This window comes from Siphateles boraxobius, unplaced genomic scaffold, assembly GCF_051911475.1.
Source record: "Siphateles boraxobius isolate OS27281-9 unplaced genomic scaffold, OSU_SipBor_1 42, whole genome shotgun sequence".
Taxonomy (NCBI): Eukaryota; Metazoa; Chordata; class Actinopteri; order Cypriniformes; family Leuciscidae; genus Siphateles; species Siphateles boraxobius.
In genome coordinates this window covers 1,907,148-1,927,844 of record NW_027509053.1, presented here as the reverse complement: position 1 = coordinate 1,927,844, position 20,697 = coordinate 1,907,148, and the positions used below count along the sequence as shown (strand labels likewise).

At 44.1% G+C, this 20,697-nt stretch overlaps 1 protein-coding gene and 4 non-coding genes across 5 annotated transcripts in view; 3 read left to right on the top strand and 2 right to left on the bottom strand.

The window, feature by feature from the left end:
- The window catches only part of LOC143707654 (membrane frizzled-related protein-like), a 49,156-nt gene extending 39,127 nt beyond the window's left edge, over positions 1-10,029 (bottom strand). The window contains exons 1-3 of the mRNA XM_077200043.1: positions 9,963-10,029; positions 5,444-5,593; positions 2,973-3,192 (exon numbers count right to left, since the gene is read on the bottom strand). Of these exons, the coding sequence (XP_077056158.1) occupies positions 2,973-3,192; positions 5,444-5,593; positions 9,963-10,029 (437 nt within the window). The remainder of the gene's footprint in view (positions 1-2,972; positions 3,193-5,443; positions 5,594-9,962) is intronic.
- On the top strand, positions 7,227-7,308 carry trnas-uga (transfer RNA serine (anticodon UGA)). The gene has a single exon. It is a non-coding gene; the product is annotated as a tRNA-Ser (tRNA).
- Positions 8,800-8,881, top strand: trnas-aga (transfer RNA serine (anticodon AGA)). The gene has a single exon. It is a non-coding gene; the product is annotated as a tRNA-Ser (tRNA).
- Positions 9,073-9,144, top strand: trnah-gug (transfer RNA histidin (anticodon GUG)). The gene has a single exon. It is a non-coding gene; the product is annotated as a tRNA-His (tRNA).
- A 3,296-nt stretch (positions 10,030-13,325) lies between the features above and the next one.
- Positions 13,326-13,397, bottom strand: trnah-gug (transfer RNA histidin (anticodon GUG)). Its single transcript has one exon. It is a non-coding gene; the product is annotated as a tRNA-His (tRNA).
- Positions 13,398-20,697: the final 7,300 nt, after the last annotated feature.

Genomic DNA, 20,697 nt, shown 5'->3' with positions numbered 1-20,697 from the left:
GTGGCTCCAGATAGCAGGTCGATGGCGCAGTCCCATGGCCGATGAGGTGGTAGTTTGGTCGCCAACTGCTTGCTGAACACATCCTGGAACGCCCAGTACTCGGCTGGAATCTTCACCTGGTGTTAGACCTCAGGACTCTCAATAGAAGTGGAACAAACGGGAAACTCGGACTGTCTTTCAGAAGATGGCGAGGTAGAGGAAGGGGGTTTCAGGATTCTTTCAACCGAAGCTATACATGAATGGAAACAGTCTTCACCCCAACGAAGGACTTCCCCGGATTTCCAGTCGATTGTGGGTTGGTGTTGGACCATCCAAGGGCATCCCTGGATGAGCTCAGCAGTGGACTCCTCCAGCACCATAAAGGAAATCCTCCTCTGTGTGAAGGCAGCCAATGCCAGTGTCGGGGTGAAGTGACAAATTCGACCTCGACCCAGCGGCTTACCCTGGATGGTTTGAACTCTGAGATCTTGATGGCTCGATGTTTACGGACGTTCAGCTTTCGTAGGAGTTGTGTGGAAATGAAGTTCCCCGCAGAACCGGAGTCGAGGAGGGCTTGTGCTGAGACACATAGACGAGAGGTTAGCAAATGGACAGTGATTCGGTATAAGGAGGCAATCTTGGGAGGAATATGAATGGTGTTACCGCTGGGCGTTGAGGTCGAACCGGGCAGGTGTTGATGAGATGTTTCTCACCCCCACAGTACAGGCAGAGGTGATGTTGAATGCGACGCTGTCGTTCCATGGAAGAGAGATGAGTGGAGTCAACCTGCAAAGGCTCGGGTGCTGGAGGAGTGACAGATGGAGCTGGGGGTGGAGGACATACAGCGGTAGCAGGATTATCGCAGGCAGACAGAAGTTGGGACACACGAATGGTTCTCTGAATGAGATTCTCAAGTCCCAGTGAATCTTCGTAAACCACTATCAGCTGGCGGATGTTGGTGTTGAGACCATGTCGAAAAGCAGTTATCAGTGCGGTTTCATTCCAACCACTCGAAGCCGCCAGCGTGCGAAATATGAGCTCATATGTGCTCAAGGAGGAATTTCCCTGACGAAGGTTGTATTGCTGATCGTGAACAGAGAGATCGGATACTGACTGCCCAATTACTTCCTTGAAATGTATCAAGCTTGAGAGTGATTTTAGCACAGGTGAGTTAGAATTCCACAGGGATTATGCCCATTGAAGCGTTCGGCCTGATAACAGAGAGATTACAAAGGCAAATCGGGCTGAATCATTTGAAAACTGATGAGCTTGCATTTGGAAGTAAAGTGAAACCTGAATTCACCTCCGCCACTCCGGTGAATGTCGCTGGTCGGGCCATGGGACTCGCAGAGGCAGCTGACGAAGTAGCGGGTGTGGAACAACTTGGATGGTCCAACTGTTATTCTGCATGTTGGGGTCTGGTCTTCTGTCACGGATGGAACAGGAGTCAGACAGGTGGTAAGTGTAATAAGTTTATTTACAGTTGTAGCAGAAACAGACGGAGATATGGTGAGTGTTCAAACAGATGATAATCAGATGGTAACTTAGCTGAAGTATAACAGGAGTCTCTATAGTAGATGCAGATGCAAGATCACATGGATAGAGGGGATCGGATAGCTGAAGACGGAAGATGATGTCCACGGGCAAGGGCTCGAAGCAAGTCCGAAGGTAAGCAGGTAAGTAGCAGGTGAGTATCATAGGTGAGTCTGTGTGTCATGCAGCGACGAGACCAGACAATGAGTGAGTGCAAGGGAGCTGAATATAAAGGGAGGTGGAATGAGAGGTGCAGGTGATGATGATCAGTACTCCGGTGATAATGAACAAGGGGGAGGAGTGAGAGAATGAGTGTATGGAGCTGGTGGAATCCTGACAACTACAATAACGCATGCAAACAACTTTTTAAAAACGTAATTAGATGCAGCATATTTTAGGTTGTGTAGCTACCAAAAACGTGTCAGTGTGTAATAATATTACTTGCATGACAAGGTTTCCATGATGAGAGTCTGTTGGCTCCGATGAAGATATACACTATAGATCATAGATCCTTTGCCAGTACCACTTGTTGGTGGTTCAGAAGGAAAGTTAGGTTGTTGCTGTTTGCCTGCCATTCTCGCTCTGTCTGCACAGCGTACGTGAAACGCGCTGATGACAAATGATATCTGCGTGAACAGCCAGCGCAGTGGTGTGCAAACACACTTTGACTGACAGGGAACACATGCATGTACATTTTCTGGTCCCAGGCCTTCCACAGAGCTTTGACCAATTGTGGTAATCAACACATTAATTTACACGACAGCCAGAGGCACTGATCCTCAACAGACCTGTCTCCATACCGGTGTGATGACTCCAATCTTCAACCAGATAGAACTGGATAAATATTCTGAATGTTCCAATCCAATCTGACTTCTGTAATCATACACTGTTATATATATATATATATATATATATATATATATATATATATATATATATATAAATGAACTAAAATTAATAACTTTTTTATTACAAAAATGAACCATCATTAAACTTACTTAAGCTGGACTATGACGCTATTTTCTTCTACATCTGCTGTACAGCCGAAACCAATTTTGTTGCATTATTTTCCTGTTATCACTGTAAAGCTGCTTTGAAACAATCAGTATTATAAAATACTGGTTATCTGTGCATTAGTTAAGCATGCATCAATGCATATTAGTGCACATGTATTGTAGTGTTACTAAGAATTGTATTGACAAAGTTTAGAATTTAGTGTGGGCAGCCAACATGGTTTAAGGTATTTTCGAAGTTCTTTAAGGGTGCATAGTGCATAATAGTCAGTCAAAAATAAATTGAACAGAGGTTGTTCATTTGAATAGAAATGAAATAGAATGTAAATCCTGACTGACAAATGTTAGTTCTTGCACTGCATTCAAAGGCTTTTTAAATGTAAATGTTTCCCCATGTCAATTCTGCTTGTCGTTTATGATTCAATTAAACACTTAGGGTGAGCAAACCTTGTGACAGCAGATATCTTCTCTGTCTCCTCTCTGACTTCTAGCCAATCAAACAAGCAAGGAGAGGGTCCCTCAATAGCCAGAGATGACACTTGGATCTGCACTAGGAAAGGAGGAGACACCCTGATCAACCATACACAGTGAGAATCAGGAGGATACAAGTCTGGGTGATTTGGAGAACTGAGAGTCCCCCCAGAATCCGTCAACACGCCACCACATTCTGTAAAAGCAGAAAAAAGGCTAATTCATATTGACAAGAAAGTGGAAAAAGGTGTTCATATGAAATGTATGCCTTTGATTGTGGATGCTCTATATGTTGACACAGTCACGCATGGGCCCTAGAGTATTTGGACACTTAAGTCACATTTAAAATGTCTGACTGATAGATACTGTACAAAATGGCAAACCAAAGGGCATCTGCAACAGAATGCTACTAGAGCTTTTTTTTTAATTAACTTTACTTATCTTACCTTTATTATTATTATTATTATTATTATCCATTAGTTTTAACTAACGAGCATGCAAACTGTTCTGTCGTTGCTCCACAGACGAGCATTGAACTCTATTCACTGAACACTATTTAACTAAATAAATTTAATGTCTTATAAAGACTTCAGGGAACTGTGTCAACTTGTGTAAAAGTTAAACATGACGGTATGTGAAAGTCGAAGAGATGAATCAATGTAACTCCACAACAACTACATAAATATATCTGTGGCGAGCAGGACGTGGCCTAGGGACATGAGAGAACGGCGTGAGGCCGGTGGCGTGAGTGATAATGAACGTCACCTGTGAGACGCGCCAGTATCGAATCTCTCACGGAGGAGCGGAAGCATAAAAGGAGGAGCGACGACTGCGAAGATCAAGAGAGGAACAGGCCTGATTTTATGTTGTGTTTTGTTTCTGTTTTGTGTGGACAACAGTCATCCGTTAGGGGCTGCTGGCTTATACTTTTGTTTTTGTATTTGTTTTATTCTATTATTAAAATGTTTAAATGTTCACCGGTTCCCGCCTCCTTCTTCCTGTAACATCTAAACCCGATTACACCAATATCCACTAACCATTCAGAAACGTCCAGGTGCGTCTAGAAGTTGCGCCCTCTTCCTGAGTCTCTCTTTAAGGCTGCACTCGACTACTGGTTATTTCTGAAATTTGATTTAAATTCCCGTGTTTTATTATTGCTAGAGTATCCAAAGCTCGTGTAAAGGATCAGCCGTCTTCTAAACGGGGGCAGGGAGCAGAACGGTGTGTTTTTTGCTCACAACCAAAAAAGGGGAAATTTGACAAGCTATAAAAAAAGATCTGGGGGATATTTTGAGTTGAAATTTTACAGACACGTTCTTGGGACACCATAGATTTATATTATATCTTGTGAAAAGGGGCATAAAATGTCACCTTTAAGGCCTTGGATTTTAGTTCGGTTTTGCTAGTCGTAGTATGCTGTTCTCTGTGGTGGATCGTATTTGTGTTTTGGGTCAGATGTTCCTGTCTACTCATGTGGAGTTTTCACGAGTTCACACTTACATCAATTAAACAGAGTAAAGATTATGCGTGTTTGGCGTGCTGTCCAGGGGGAGGGCTCCGAGCTCGGAATTTTTGCCCAAACCCAGAGTACTCCCCCAATTGTAAGTGTATTTAGGACTAGAAGTGAGGAGATGGGGTGGTGGAGGGAAGCTGTTAAACTGTCAACGAATGGAGGTAAGTTTGCGGTGTATATATACTCCTCTTGACTTGTTGATTGAGTTGATTGACTTGTTGACGCCGCGACTTGATGAGAGTAGTTCACGGTGTCAGAGGGTGAGCTCTGCCGACCAATGGGCGGGGAGCAGCGAGGTCAAAGATGGTCGACCGAGAAGGCCCTTAACAGAATAAATTAGTGACGGAATAATGTTCTTTGACTTGTTAGGTGTACTGTTTCTTATCGTCACAATCCATTCAAAACGATAACAATACGATTACATGACAATATACATGCAATTTAAATGATACAAATATTTGAATAATAATGTATATGCGGTCACCTGAGGGAAAATGTGTCTGCAAATACACAATTAATTGCATATCCTTTGGTAAATGTATTTCATGAACAATGCTCACCTAACAAGTCAAATAACATTATTCCGTCACTAATTTATTCTGTTAAATTCATATTCAGTCAGTATAGTTCTGACAGCATGACTTAAGTATTACTTCATTCATTTACTCATTTATAATCATCCAGTCATAATGCACCTCCTTTTTTAAAGATCTTCTAACATCTAAATTATTAATTAAATCAGCTCATCTTCATCTTCAAGTCCACATGGGTGTCCTAGCAGAGTAACAACATGTATTGTGCACATGAACCCAAAATTAAATGCCACTTCGGTTGATATTTTGTAATAAAAGGCAAGAACATTCAAACAAATGTCCAAACACATTTTTCGGTCACTTCATTTGAAATAGTATATGTATAAATACCATAAACTTACTTGTAAAGAATGTGGGCTCTTTTCCAGGCAGGGGTAGTGTGGAACTATGTGTAGGATGAGGTGCAGTCGGTCTCAAAGATAGATTCTGTGAAATTCTATCTCCAAACCGAGAGTCTAAAGGGGAAATCTCTCCTTTATTACTTTTAACCTCTGTAAAAAGCAAGAAAGAGTAGAATAGTGAGAAAGCAAATGTAGTTATTTTCTCTACTGCTGCTGAATCATTTACAAATTTGGTAACTATCATGCGGTAATTGTCAAAATTCCTGTCCCTTTGGGATGGGCCACAGTTGCTAAAGTTCACTCACGTGTCTGCCTTTTAATTTTATTCTTAAAGCGAGTTCCTAGAGTTTCACACAATAAATGTATATATTCACACTATATACTAGAATTACATCTCTTGTGCCTTAATTTCAAAGGCAACATAAGTAATTTTCAAATAACTAAAATAACTTCAAAACAATAATAAAACATTAATTATACGCTGTATATTTTCTAAACGCTAGGTGTCAGTACACTCGCTGGCTGTTACCTAGAGTGCCGTGGGCTTGCTATCTGTTCCAAACAACATGGCTTTTGACTCAAGTTTACAGTAACGATAAAAGCATGTGAAGATGCTTTCCAGCATTGACAGCATGCGCCAAATCCATTGTGGTCTCCCCACGCAGGTTCGAATCCTGCCGACTACATTGACAGCATGCGCCTGCTTCAGTTTGTAACCTTCTGGAGGCCTAGCTTAAACTTTATAAAAGGAAAAAAAGTCACTGTTACAGGATTACCCTTGAAAAGAGTTATGTTGGTAAGAAACAGTTTTGTCTGCAAGCTAAAGATGACAAGGCCCCTTTGTAGTCAAGGACACACCGGATAGACTGGTAGCTCGTGGTTAGTGGTTAGTACTTTGCGTTGTGGCCGCAGCAACCCCGGTTCGAATCCGGGTCACGGCAAGATTTTCTGGGTGCCATTGAAATTGAGCTCCATGTCACCACATCTCCTCACCCCGTCCTTCAGACTACTCTTTCTGTGCACGGCGCGTGCCCTTGATGTGCTCTGAATGTTCGAGGGAATTGAAACTGGGACCTTCTTTGAAAGCATGAGCTCTCAGGTTGGAACCCCTAGAGAAAAGACTGAAAACGAAACGCTCCTATTTATTTCGGAAGAATCTTGCTTCAGAGAAAATATGGTGCGTGTATATTTTCTAATCGCTAGGTGTCAGTGCACTCGCTGGCTGTTACCTAGAGTGCCACGGGCTTGCTATTTGCTCAAAACAACTGCGCCTTTGACACAAGTTTACAATAACGATAAGAGCGCGGCAAGTCAACAGCATTGAAGCGTGTGAAGAGGCTTTCCAGACAAGTAGCAGTGAGTTTTTGTTCTTTTTCCTAGCATTATTTTCCTTTAATGGCTATTATCATCAGTCTAATAGGCTGCATTCTCACTAATTTGCAAAAATATTTTGACATAGCAGACGTTTTGACGGCCGTTCTGAATCTTCGAAGAAGAAAACGCAATGCATTGGAGGACACTCTTTTTTCTGCGCCAATACGATTCATTTTGCTGTGCGTTCCAACGCAGCACGCACGCTTCTCAAGCAAGTGCCCGGATAGCTCAGTCGGTAGAGCATCAACTTTTAATCTGAGGGTCCAGGGTTCAAGTCCCTGTTTGGGCGAACGAGCCTCTTTTTGTGGAGCTGTACGTTTTGTTGTTGAGTTCTTGCTGATCTACACTGGCCTCTGGCAGCGACGCTGCAAGGGACCAAGGCAAACGACATGCCCCTTTCAGCCAGCTTGTAGTCGTGGCCGAGTGGTTAAGGCGATGGACTTGAAATCCATTGGGGTCTCCCCGCGCAGGTTCGAATCCTGCCGACTACGTTGACAGCATGCGTCTGCTTTAGTTTGTAACCTTCTGGAGGCCTAGCTTAAACTTTATAAAAGGAAAAAAAGTCACTGTTACAGGATTACCCTTGAATAGAGTTATGTCGGTAAGAAACAGTTTTGTCTGCAAGCTAAAGATGACAAGGCCCCTTTGTAGTCAAGGACACGCCGGTTAGACTGGTAGCTCGCCGTGATCTTATAGTGGTTAGTACTCTGCGTTGTGGCCGCAGCAACCCCGGTTCGAATCCGGGTCACGGCAAGGTTTTCTGGGTGCCATTGAAATTGAGCTCCATGTCACCACCCGTCCTTCGGCCTACTCTTTTTGTGGTTGGACTTGAAATCCATTGTGGTCTCCCCACGCAGGTTCGAATCCTGCCGACTACATTGACAGCATGCGCCTGCTTCAGTTTGTAACCTTCTGGAGGCCTAGCTTAAACTTTATAAAAGGAAAAAAAGTCACTGTTACAGGATTACCCTTGAAAAGAGTTATGTTGGTAAGAAACAGTTTTGTCTGCAAGCTAAAGATGACAAGGCCCCTTGGTAGTCAGGGACACGCAGGTTAGACCGGTAGCACGCCGTAATTGTATAGTTGTTAGTACTCAGCGTTGTGGCCGCAGCAACCCCGGTTCGAATCCGGGTCACGGCAAGGTTTTCTGGGTGCCATTGAAATTGAGCTCCATGTCACCACCTCTCCTCATCCCGTCCTTCAGACTACTATTTTTGTGCACGGCGCGTGCCCTTGATGTGCTCTGGATGTTTGAGTGAATTAAAACTGGGACCTTCTTTGAAAGCATGAGCTCTCAGGTACGAACCCTTAAAGAAAAGACTGAAAACGAAACGCTCCTATTTATTTCGGAAGAATCTTGCTTCAGAGAGAATATGGTGCGTGTATATTTTCTAATCGCTAGGTGTCAGTACACTCGCTGGCTGTTACCTAGAGTGCCGCGGGCTTGCTATTTGCTACAAACAACTGCGCCTTTGACACAAGTTTACAATAACGATAAGAGCGCGGCAAGTCAACAGCATTGAAGCGTGTGAAGAGGCTTTCCAGACAAGTAGCAGTGAGTTTTTATTCTTTTTCCTTGCATTATTTTCCTTTAATGACTATTATCATCAGTCTAATAGGCTGCATTCCCACTAATTTGCAAATATATTTTGACATAGCAGACGTTTTGACGGCCGTTCTGAATCTTCGAAGAATGAAACGCAATGCATTGGAGGACACTCTTTTTCTGCGCCAATACGATTCATTTTGCTGTGCATTCGCACGCAGCACGCACGCTTCTCGAGCAAGATCCCAGATAGCTCAGTCGGTAGAGCATCAGACTTTTAATCTGAGGGTCCAGGGTTCAAGTCCATGTTCGGGCGAACGAGCCTCTTTTTGTGGAGCGGTACGTTTTGTTGTTGAGTTCTTCCTGATCTACTCTGGCCTCGGGCAGCGACGCTGCAAGGCACCAAGCCAAACGACATGCCCCTTTCAGCTAGCTTGTAGTCGTGGCCGAGTGGTTAAGGTGATGGACTAGAAATCCATTGGGGTCTCCCCGCGCAGGTTCGAATCCTGCCGACTATGTTGACAGCATGCGTCTGCTTTAGTTTGTAACCTTCTGGAGGCCTAGCTTAAACTTTATAAAAGGAAAAAAAAGTCACTGTTACAGGATTACCCTTGAAAAGAGTTATGTTGGTAAGAAACAGTTTTGTCTGCAAGCTAAAGATGACAAGGCCCCTTTGTAGTCAGGGACATGTTGGGTAGACCGGTAGCTCGCCGTGATCGTATAGTGGTTAGTACTCTGCGTTGTGGCCGCAGCAACCCCGGTTCGAATCCGGGTCACGGCAAGGTTTTCTGGGTGCCATTGAAATTGAGCTCCATGTCACCACCCGTCCTTCAGCCTACTCTTTTTGTGGTTGGACTTGAAATCCATTGGGGTCTCCCTGTGCAGGTTCGAATCCTGCCAACTACGTTGACAGCATGTGCCTGCTTTAGTTTGTAACCTTCTGGAGGCCTAGCTTAGACTTTATAAAAGGAAAAAAAGTCACTGTTACAGGATTTCCCTTGAAAAGAGTTATGTTGGTAAGAAACAGTTTTGTCTGCAAGCTAAAGATGACAAGGCCCCTTTGTATTCAGGGACGCGCCGGGTAGACCGGTAGCTCGCCGTGATCGTATAGTTGTTAGTACTCTGCGTTGTGGCCGCAGCAACCCTGGTTCGAATCCGGGTCACGGCAAGATTTTCTGGGTGCCATTGAAATTGAGCTCCATGTCACCACATCTCCTCACCCCGTCCTTCAGACTACTCTTTCTGTGCACGGCGCGTGCCCTTGATGTGCTCTGAATGTTCGAGTGAATTGAAACTGGGACCTTCTTTGAAAGCACGAGCTCTCAGGTTCGAACCCTTAGAGAAAAGACTGAAAACGAAACGCTCCTATTTATTTCGGGAGAATCTTGCTTCAGAGAGAATATGGTGCGTGTATATTTTCTTATCGCTAGGTGTCAGTACACTCGCTGGCTGTTACCTAGAGTGCCGCGGGCTTGCTATTTGCTACAAACAACTGCGCCTTTTGACGCAAGTTTACTATAACAATAAGAGCGAGGCAAATCAACAGCATTGAAGCGTGTAAAGATACCATAAAAAAATAAATTGGATTTGCTTACTCACGGTTGAGAACAAGGAGCAGTATGATGAAAAGAACAGACGAAATCAAAAACACACCGGTTGACACCATTATTGTTCCATGGCCACCCAGCTGTTCTCTTAAAGTCATCAAACAGTCATTTACCACACTGTGACCTTTTATAAAGACATTAAGCCAAAAATATAGTAAATGGAATATACATAGATTAGATTCACTGCAACACTGAAAGGTGCTTAAATCTGTACATATTACAAGTGTGTTGTAAAATGTATACATTTAAACATTTAACTAAGAATATCCTATATTAAATATATCAGAAGGTATGCACACTTACCTGCAGCTGGATTTTTTGTAGATTCAAGGTATATGTCAATTTTGAAATTTTCTTTGTTTTCATCAGGCTCAAAAACTGGGTTGCAGAAAACATTCTTTGAAAGTTAAAACAAAGTTTAGAACCAAAACTGAATGTTCTATAAATAACAAATAAATTATACCATGGATACATCTACTACTTACAATAATAATAATAATTTACCTCATATCCACCTCGGCTCCCAGTTGAAATGTCAGTATGAAAAGTTCCCATAAAACAGGGAACACCAACCTGTGTGTGTGGTCCAGGACCAAATGGCCCTACAAGGATAGTAAAACCATTGCGGGGAAAAATGTAAGTGAATCTTATATAAAAATCTTATAAAGAAAAATCTTATAAATCAGGGATTTTCAACTCTAGCCCTTTCCTGCAGTTTACCCCCAACCTTGAAAAAACTCACCTGCTTGTAGCTTTACCCTTTACTTTAATTAGCTTTTTAAGGTGTGATTGATTAGGGTTGGAGCAAAACTCCTGTTAAAAAAAAAAAACGCTGTCATCTATGCAGAAACAAAACTGTGTGTTGGGTTGTTGGTTGGGTGGGTGGGTGTGTTTTTTGGGGTTGGGTAGTGGTATGTGTGTAGATGTGTGTCTAAAACAGAGGATTATTACGGAGCGCAATCCTCTCAGCTGACTTGGCTTTGGGAATATTTGGGAAGAACGTTCTGAATACCAGCCACTTTCTTTTAACAACACAAGATGTTGGACCATAATATTGCAGCATAAAGAAGAAACAAAAATAAATCAATTTGATAGAGAAAAAAAAACATTTTATTCTATGCACATACTCAATGGATTTAAAAACAACTTTTTATCTCCTTTTAAAACATGTCTAGGCATTTTCTTTTATGGAAATAAACTTCTTCGAGTTTAACTTCTTAAACCACTCATTTTCACAACCAAATGGACTGAATTAATAGCCTACCTCAAGATTTCAGATAACTAAACATATATAAATGGTTTTTCAAAATGCAAAGATGATGGACTCTGACATTTCAACTGGGAGCCGAGGTGGATATGAGGTAAATTATTATTATTATTGTAAGTAGTAGATGTATCCATGGTATAATTTATTTGTTATTTATAGAACATTCAGTTTTGGTTCTAAACTTTGTTTTAACTTTCAAAGAATGTTTTCTGCAACCCAGTTTTTGAGCCTGATGAAAACAAAGAAAATTTTAAAATTGACATATACCTTGAATCTACTAAAATTCCAGCTGCAGGTAAGTGTGCATACCTTCTGATATATTTAATATAGGATATTCTTAGTTAAATGTTTAAATGTATACATTTTATAACATACTTGTAATATGTACAGATTTAAGCACCTTTCAGTGTTGCTGTGAATCTAATCTATGTATATTCCATTTACTATATTTTTGGCTCAATGTCTTTATAAAAGGTCACAGTGTGGTAAATGACTGTTTGACGACTTTAAGAGAACAGCTGGGTGGCCATGGAACAATAATGGTGTCAACCGGTGTGTTTTTGATTTCGGCTGTTCTTTTCATCATACTGCTCCTTGTTCTCAACCGTAAGCAAATCCGATTAATTTTTTTATGGTATCTTTACACGCTTCAATGCCGTTGATTTGCCTCGCTCTTATTGTTATTGTAAACTTGTGTCAAAGGCGCAGTGGTTTGTAGCAAATAGTAAGCCCGCGGCACTCTAGGTAACAGCCAGTGAGTGTACTGACACCTAGTGATTAGAAAATATACACGCACCATATTCTCTCTGAAGCAAGATTCTTCCGAAATAAATAGGAGTGTTTCGTTTTCAGTCTTTTCTCTAAGGGTTCGAACCTGAGAGCTCATGCTTTCAAAGAAGGTCCCAGTTTCAATTCACTCGAACATCCAGAGCACATCAAGGGCACGCGCCGTGCACAAAAAGAGTAGTCTAAAGGACGGGGTGAGGAGAGGTGGTGACATGGAGCTCAATTTCAATGGCACCCAGAAAACCTTGCCGTGACCCGGATTCGCTGCGGCCACAACGCAAGCTAGCGAGCTACCGGTCTACCCGACGTGTCACTGAATACAAAGGGGCCTTGTCATCTTTAGCTTGCAGACAAAACTGTTTCTTATCAATATAACTCTTTTCAAGGGTAATCCTGTAACAGTGACTTTTTTTCCTTTTATAAAGTTTAAGATGGCCTCCAGAAGGTTACAAACTAAAGCAGACACATGCTGTCAACGTAGGATTCGTTGGTGCCTTGCAGCGTCGCTGCCCGAGGCCAGTGTAGATCAGCAAGAACTCAACAACAAAACGTACCGCTCCACAAAAAGAGGCTCGTTCGCCCGAACAGGTACTTGAACCCTTGACCCTCAGATTAAAAGACTGATGCTCTACCGACTAAGCTATCCGGGCTCTTGCTCGAGACCTGGGTGCGTACTGCGTGGGAACGCACAGCAAAATGAATCGTATTGGTGCAAAAAAAGAGGGTCCTCCAATGCATTGCGTTTCCTTCTTCGACGATTCAGAACGGCCGTCAAAACGTCTGCTATGTCAAAAAATATTTGCGAATTAGTGGGAATGCAGCCTATTAGACTGATGATAATAATAATTAAAGGAAAACAATGCTAGGAAAAAGAACAAAAACTCACTGCTACTTGTCTGGAAAGCCTCTTCACACGTTTCAAAACTGTTGACTTGCCGCGCTCTTATCGTTATTGTAAACTTGTGTCAAAGGCGCAGTTGTTTGTAGCAAAATTGCAAGCCCGCGGCACTCTAGGTAACAGCCAGCGAGTGTACTGACACCTAGCGATTAGAAAATAGATACGCACCATATTCTCTCTGAAGCAAGATTCTCCCGAAATAAATAGGAGCGTTTCGTTTTCAGTCTTTTCTCTAAGGGCTCGAAACTGAGAGCTCGTGCTTTCAAAGAAGGTCCCAGTTTCAATTCACTCGAACATCCAGAGCACATCAAGGGCACGCGCTGTGCACAAAAAGAGTAGTCCGAAGGACGGGGTGAGGAGCGGTGGTGACATGGAGCTCAACTTCAATGGCACCCAGAAAATCTTGCCATGACCTGGATTCGAACCAGGGTTGCTGCGGCCACAACGCAGAGTACTAACCACTATACGATCACGGCGAGCTAACGGTCTACCCGACGTGTCCCTGACTACAAAGGGGCCTTGTCATCTTTAGCTTGCAGACAAAACTGTTTCTTACCAACATAGCTCTTTTCAAGGGTAATCCTGTAAGAGTGACAAGGTTTATCATCACTTTAATTTCATGTCTCTTTCGGGATTCGAACCTATGCCGTGGCAATATCGCTTGCATCTTCGCTTGTTCTCTAGTCTCGTAGTGCATTCCGGAAGTACTACATGCAATGCATTGTGGGTAACGTAGTCATTTTTAACACAGGAACTCTTTTCCATATAAATCCCTACAGAAGTAACCCTGTGATTATGCAATTATGCACATGAATGCATTTAAAGCAAACGCTCTTCTAAGTAAACATATTTTGTGATGTTAACAAATCAATATTCAAATAATTAACTCAAAATGTCACATGCTACATTTAAAGCTATAACAGTATTAACAGTGTATAAATGTAAATGTAAATAACTCTCCCATCATGTTTCCCCTCCTTTTTTTGTAAACTCAATTATTTGAAAGACTACATCTGTGCAGCACAAGTGAATAAAACATATTCCAAATTGAGCATAGAGTGTTGAGTTTTGTGAATAAATGTAAAATGATTCTGCAAGTAATTCTGGCTTTAGTTTTAACAATTACATTCAATGGATGACACTCACTGTCCTGGTATTCAAGAGGAAATTAAATAAAAACGTGAAGGCTGTTATTGGCTCCAATAAAATTATTAAACTTTATTGTAACAGACAGACAAGTAATGGTGACAGCAATTATACACTCTTCCTCCAGTCATCCAGGGTCAGTCCTGATGCTGGACAGTACCACTGCCCCTTCAGCTGGGTGTGTCCAGTCCTTTTATTTTGTCCTGTCCAAACCCCTTGCAGGTGTAGTGGTACTTTTCGTTTGTCAGCCTCTTCCGTGGCGGTTCCCCCTTTGACACTAGCTCCTCATCCTCCTGGGCAGCTTTTTTCAGCTATTGGAACATGTCTCAATAAACGTAAACTATTAGAGATTGCAATGAATCGATCATATATATAAAATCAGATACAAATAGGATTGGTATGAATAATAATGCTTTGTTATTAACAAAATGTTATGATAACAATTATGACCGCCGCTACATCTTGTAATAATAATGAGAAAAGAAGGAGAAAATGCAGATTAAATTATGTCATAAATTATTTTTTAATTAAATACTGATTGGGCCAACAAGTTGCACACTCTTGCCAGGATTTGCACCTGGAGTCTCCCACCCAAAGGATGGACGTGTTACTATTACACCACAAGAGTTTTTTTTTTTTTTTTTTTTTGGAAATAGTTGCATCAGCAACTATCCTATGTATTTTGTTTTTTGAAAATAGTTGCAACAGCAACTAATTTTTTTTCTATTTGCAACAGCAAACATACTTTTTTCTACTTTATTTTCTTGCTTGTTTTTTCTTTGCAGATGGTTTGAACAGTGAATGTGAACATTTTCTTAAAATAAATAAAACATTATTATTAAAAATATTTATAAAAAAGATTGTATTAGGTGCATTTACAAAGAGCTTCTCCACTCCTCAAGGGTCTGTCCAGATGCAGGGCAGTACCATTTGCCACGTACCTGTGAGTGTCCAGTTTGCTTTGATTTAGGTTGACCACACAGCTTACACTCATAGTGGTAGCTCTCTTTTGCCTTTGTCATCTTTGGGGGATCCTGGTTCTCAAGGGCTGCCTTGCGTAATCGCCATTCACGCTGGCGATTAAAGGGATCTAGTGCTTGGTGAGGGAACCTAGGTTGGTCAGGACAGTAGGAGGTGGATGAACAGCCCTGAGTGGATGCTGAGGGTGGTGGTTGGGTGGCAGGCCAGCCCTGGATGGATGCTGAGGGTGGTGGGTGGGTTGCAGACCAGCCCTGGGTGGATGCTGAGGTTGGTGGGTGGGTTGCAGACCAGCCCTGGGTGGATGCTGAGGGTGGTGGGTGGGTTGCAGACCAGCCCTGGTTGGAGGACCAGCCCTGGGTGGATGCTGAGGGTGGTGGGTGGGTTGCAGACCAGCCCTGGTTGGAGGACCAGCCCTGGGTGGATGCTGAGGGTGGTAGGTGGGTTGCAGACCAGCCCTGGTTGGAGGACCAGCCCTGGGTGGATGCTGAGGGTGGTGGGTGGGTTGCAGACCAGCCCTGGTTGGAGGACCAGCCCTGGGTGGATGCTGAGGGTGGTGGTTGGGTGGCAGGCCAGCCCTGGATGGATGCTGAGGGTGGTGGGTGGGTTGTAGACCAGCCCTGGGTGGATGCTGAGGTTGGTGGGTGGGTTGCAGACCAGCCCTGGGTGGATGCTGAGGGTGGTGGTTGGGTGGCAGGCCAGCCCTGGATGGATGCTGAGGGTGTGGGTGGGTTGTAGACCAGCCCTGGGTGGATGCTGAGGGTGGTGGGTGGGTTGCAGACCAGACCTGGGTGGATGCTGAGGGTTGTGGGTGGGTGGAGGACCAAACATGAGAGTGTGCCAGGGGTGCCTGGTAAGAAGACCAGCTCTGGTAGTGTGTTGGGGATGGCTGGTAGGCAGAGGACCAGCCCTCCATACAGCTGTTTTGAGAGGAAGCAGCATCGTGTTTGGCAATAGCTGGGTCTCCCCCACCTGTGTGTGGAATAGCAGGTGTTCTGGAACTGTGTCGCTGGCGGATTTTTGCCTCGCCCTCACGGTTCTCAGGCTCCTGGAACTCCAAAAGAGTGTGTCCATGCTGAACTGGCTGTGATGGTAGGTCACGAACCTCCAGGAGGGATTTTTTAGCCACGGCAATCTGCTGTGGAAGCTGCACACCCTGAAGTAAAGAACCCAGTTCAGTTCTCTTTCGGCGATCATGCAGCCTGCAGAGACAGAAAACAAAACACACACAAAAGTTTTTCAGAACATTTTTCAGTGTGTTAATTGTTAAAAATTTTGTTCAAATATGCAATTCAATCAATTTATGAAGATATTAAAGATGAACTCACCAGGAGGACACAGTGGTGTTGTTAATGTTTACCAGTACCAGGTCACTCCTGTCCATGATCTCTCTGCAGTCCTCAACTAGCTGCTTGATGTGAGAGTATGCCATGACAATGGACTGGGGTATGGCAAATGTCCTCCCTTTATTGTCCTTTGGCCTATTTCTGGCTTCCTTGTACTCTTTGTACAGCTTGAAAGCAACACACTCTGAAATTCTGTTTTGGTCTGGTCTGTGAGCAGCCTGACCATGGACCATGAACAATCTGCAAATAGATGACCAGATCACATAGTGCTCATTATATATGCATGTTCACATATTGACATAAATACATTGATACAAATACTAAAGAATATAGCTATATGAGATGTAGATACGTCTCAGCTGCTTGCTGGCCTGGAGCAGAGCCACTGCGCTTTCTTGAAGCCCTCCAAGGTCCTGGCAAAGTTGTTTTTTTGCTCTTGAGGATGTATCTGGTGGGGGTCTGGTCAAAGACACTTAGATGTGAGTATAACCTCAAAATCTCTGCCACTTCAGCATTGGAGAGTGCTGTTATAGTTCAGTTAAGCCCAACCAGGTAACCTGCCAAGGCATCAACTGCCTCCCATCCAGGAATCCCTCTGGCATCACACCTAGTGTCCTGTTACAAGAATTGAACCAATAAACACCATAAAATTTTAAACATCTGGTACAAGAGCAAATATAAAGAAGCCCACATTTCTGATGGTGAAACATTATCCACTTTACCGTAGCTGGAGTGACGAGCACACTCTCCTCAAATGGGGTGAGGACGGGACTTGCGGAGGCATCTCTCTCATCAAATCGGGTGAGGACGGGCTCAGAAGAGGCATCACTCACCTCTAATGGGGAGTAGACGGGCCCAGCAGAGGCATTACTCTCCTCCAATGGGGAGTAGATGGGGCCAGCAGAGGCATTACTCTCCTCCAATGGGGAGTAGATGGGCCCAGCAGAGGCATCACTCTCCTCCAATGGGGACCTGGGATCTGGCCCGGGCCTAGGGCCACCGCTTCCAAATTGCTGAGGTGATTAATAAAAGTATACACAGAATAAAGAATAAATAAAAAATAAACAATCTTTTACATTTTTTTGTGTCTGTTCTACATTAAAAATGAACTGTTTATTAGTTTTCCAATATTTTTTTGATGTCTGATATACTCTTGACATAATATTACCTGCAATGTGAGGTCATGAGCCTCTGGTACGGTCACATCAGGACATTCGTCCTCGAGGTCTTCATCCAAGAGGGTGGTGATGGCGCAGTGGATAAGACACATGCCTTTGGTGCGAGAGACCCGGGTTCGAATCAACTGTGAGACACCAATGTGTCCCTGTGCAAGACACTTAACCCCTAGTTGCTCCAGAGGCGTGCGACCTCTGACATACAGTATATAGCAATTGTAAGTCGCTTTGGATAAAAGCGTCAGCTAAAGTAAATGTAAGATCTCAGGCAGGATGTCACCAATACCAATCTGCTGGCTCATAAGATCTCCTCTGTTGGACTGTGCCAGAAGATATTCTACAGCAATACGCTCTCCTGCAATAAGTATTCACCAAGGAAAAAATTATTGTTTACTTGCCTACCATGTCACAATATAGGTCTGATCATCATCAACAGCAGACTTTTCTTACCGGTAGGTTTCCCAGGGGGGATAAACTCTGGAAGAAGAGGTTTTCCCAACACTTTGTTGCTGAGCGCATTCACATTGGACATCAAACGAATGTTATACAGCTTTGTCCTGGATGTCTCAGTCATAGAAAATGCTTGTGCTGACTGGTTTAAATTCCACCTTGACACACCCTCAAGCATGTACATCTGAGTGTGCAATGCATTGCATCTCCACCCTGATGAGACAAAAAACAGGATCACTGATTACAACAAATTACAACAATATTATGTCAACATTCAATAGCAAAATATACCATATGTGTGTAAGGTTTTAACATGCCTGGAATGAAAGCACACTGGTGCTTATGAAAGCTTTCCAGAGAGGAGGACCCTCTGCTGCATCTTAGCAAATCCAGTGTCTTCTCTCCTTTCTCCAGCCCTGACCTAATGTTTGTGTAAAGCTGCACTCCTGGTGGATCCTGAATGCAGGCAAGGTGCTTTTGGTGTACCTCCCACACTTGAGACATGCGTTCATGGTTTATAAGGTGCAGTCCAGTGCCCTCCACAAGGTGCCACATGGAGTCAAGAAGACTTTTGATGAGGCCACGAGTCTCCTCCACTCCACGGGTTTTCTCCTAGCAGTGCTTGGCTAGCTCTTTAGAGCTGATGCTTGCCAACACCTGGGCATCTGTTGGCTCGTGGCCCTGATGCTTTTGCCTCAGCTCTGACCGCTTCGCCTCTTTCAGATGACAGATGTCCTGGTAATCCCATTCAAAAATGCAACTCGACAATTTGGAGCAGAACGTACCGTACAGTGGATGGTGTTCTGTGGTGAGACCGTTGGTGAATTGCCTCATAAAGTGGAACACATCCAACCGCACAGTGGACGTCCATTGCCGAAACCAATGGAGAACTGGGCTCACTCCTGTGTAAAAGCATTTTTTGGTTTGTATTGTCACCAACTGCCTTAATTTGGCAAAAAAAACATCAACACAAATTACAGGAAACCCACCTCTGTCACTGCAACAGTCTCTATCCACATAGATAGCAGCTGGCTGTGGCTCACCAGCATCCCTGTACCGTTGAACGATACCTTGGCACAAGTCATCCAGCCCAGCCCCCTCGCCGGTTGTGAGGACCGAGTTGAGGACCTGACCATACTCGTTCCCCACATTGGACATCCATGTTGCCGTGTTCTCAATCCCCCCAGCAAGTTTTTTGGTAACCTGTTATAACAAAAGTATATACATCATTAGCATATGTATTCTTATCAAACCCTAAAAGAACAAATGAGCTCAAGCTTATATAGGTTTACATTTACCTTCTTAGTGGAATCGAGCTTCAGAATTCTGCCAAACGTTGAAGTGATGACACCTTTGAGTTCATCAAGGTGACCGACAACATCGTTGGCATGCACTGTCTCGAACCACTGGGCCAGGGGCAAGGGAGAGAAGGGTGGTGGTGGGGGATAAACAGCCTGGGACTGCTTCAGGCAGGATCTCTTGTGAATTTCACAATCTGTGAAATAGTCACAGGATCTCCTAGCCCAATCCTCACTGTGTGCCTCTTGAAAGGCCTGCTGCAGGAAACTGGAGCTATTCCCTGCTGTTCTGGGACGCAAATGTGTCACACATTTTCTGTCCAGTGTCAAATGTGTAGTCAACACAGCAGGGAATTTGTTGCGGTTAGAGGGGTCAAGTTGCTTTAAAATGTCACTACTCCAAGGACAGACAGGTTGTTTGCACTGGCTGCACCGAGGGTAATCTCCCCCTATTAAATAGTACTTGCTATCCACATCAATGACCTCTCTGACCTTGGTGTAAATGCCAGAGTGGTGCATCTTTCGGTTGCACAGAGTGCATTTCAGAGGGATGCCCCACATACGCATTGGTGCCCACAGGAACATCCTCTGTCGAAAGTAATCATGTGGGTTTGGAGGTGCCACCGATCTGATTGGGCTTGGGGGGTGGTGCCAATTCTCCCTGACATTCTGTCTCAGCTGCCCACTTGCGTCATAGAGGATGTGGGCAATCCACTCCCGATCACCTGGCTTGATGACCCGGAGGAACGGCTTTGGCAAAAACCTGGCCCGGCTTACCTCTGGAAAGCGTAGAGGGACTGGGAGCCCTGGTGCTGCTGGAGGAGGAGCAGAAGCAGGAGAAGGAAGAAGTGGTGTGCCACTCTGAGTCGCTGGTGCCATCTCAGATAGTGTGGGCGGGGTAGGAGCAGGAGCAACTTGGAGACAGATGGTTGGTGTCGTCTCTTGGGCTGTGAGGCAGACTGGAGCTGGAGCATCTCGGGGAGAGACGATTGTTGTCGGTGTCATCTCTTGGGCTGGGGTAGTGGAGGGACGGGCTGAAGGGGTTAGAGGAGAAATGTTTGGGAGGTCTGTGGGAGATTTTAAGACATGACACTTCTCAAGGTGCTCTGATAACCTGACAGCACCTATGGCCTTTGTGCCGCAGTGCTCACACTGCTCCTGACCATGGAGTAAACTGGTCAAATAGCACTTCCTGAGCACAAAGGGAGCATGCCATGGTATTATCACCGCTCCCTGTCTGCTGTAGACCTGCTGCTGTCCCTGTCTGCTGTGGACCTGCTGCGGTCCCTGTCTGCTGTGGACCTGCTGCGGTCCCTGTCTGCTGTGGACCTGCTGCGGGTCTTGTCTGCTGTGGACCTGCTGCGGTCCCTGTCTGCTGTGGAC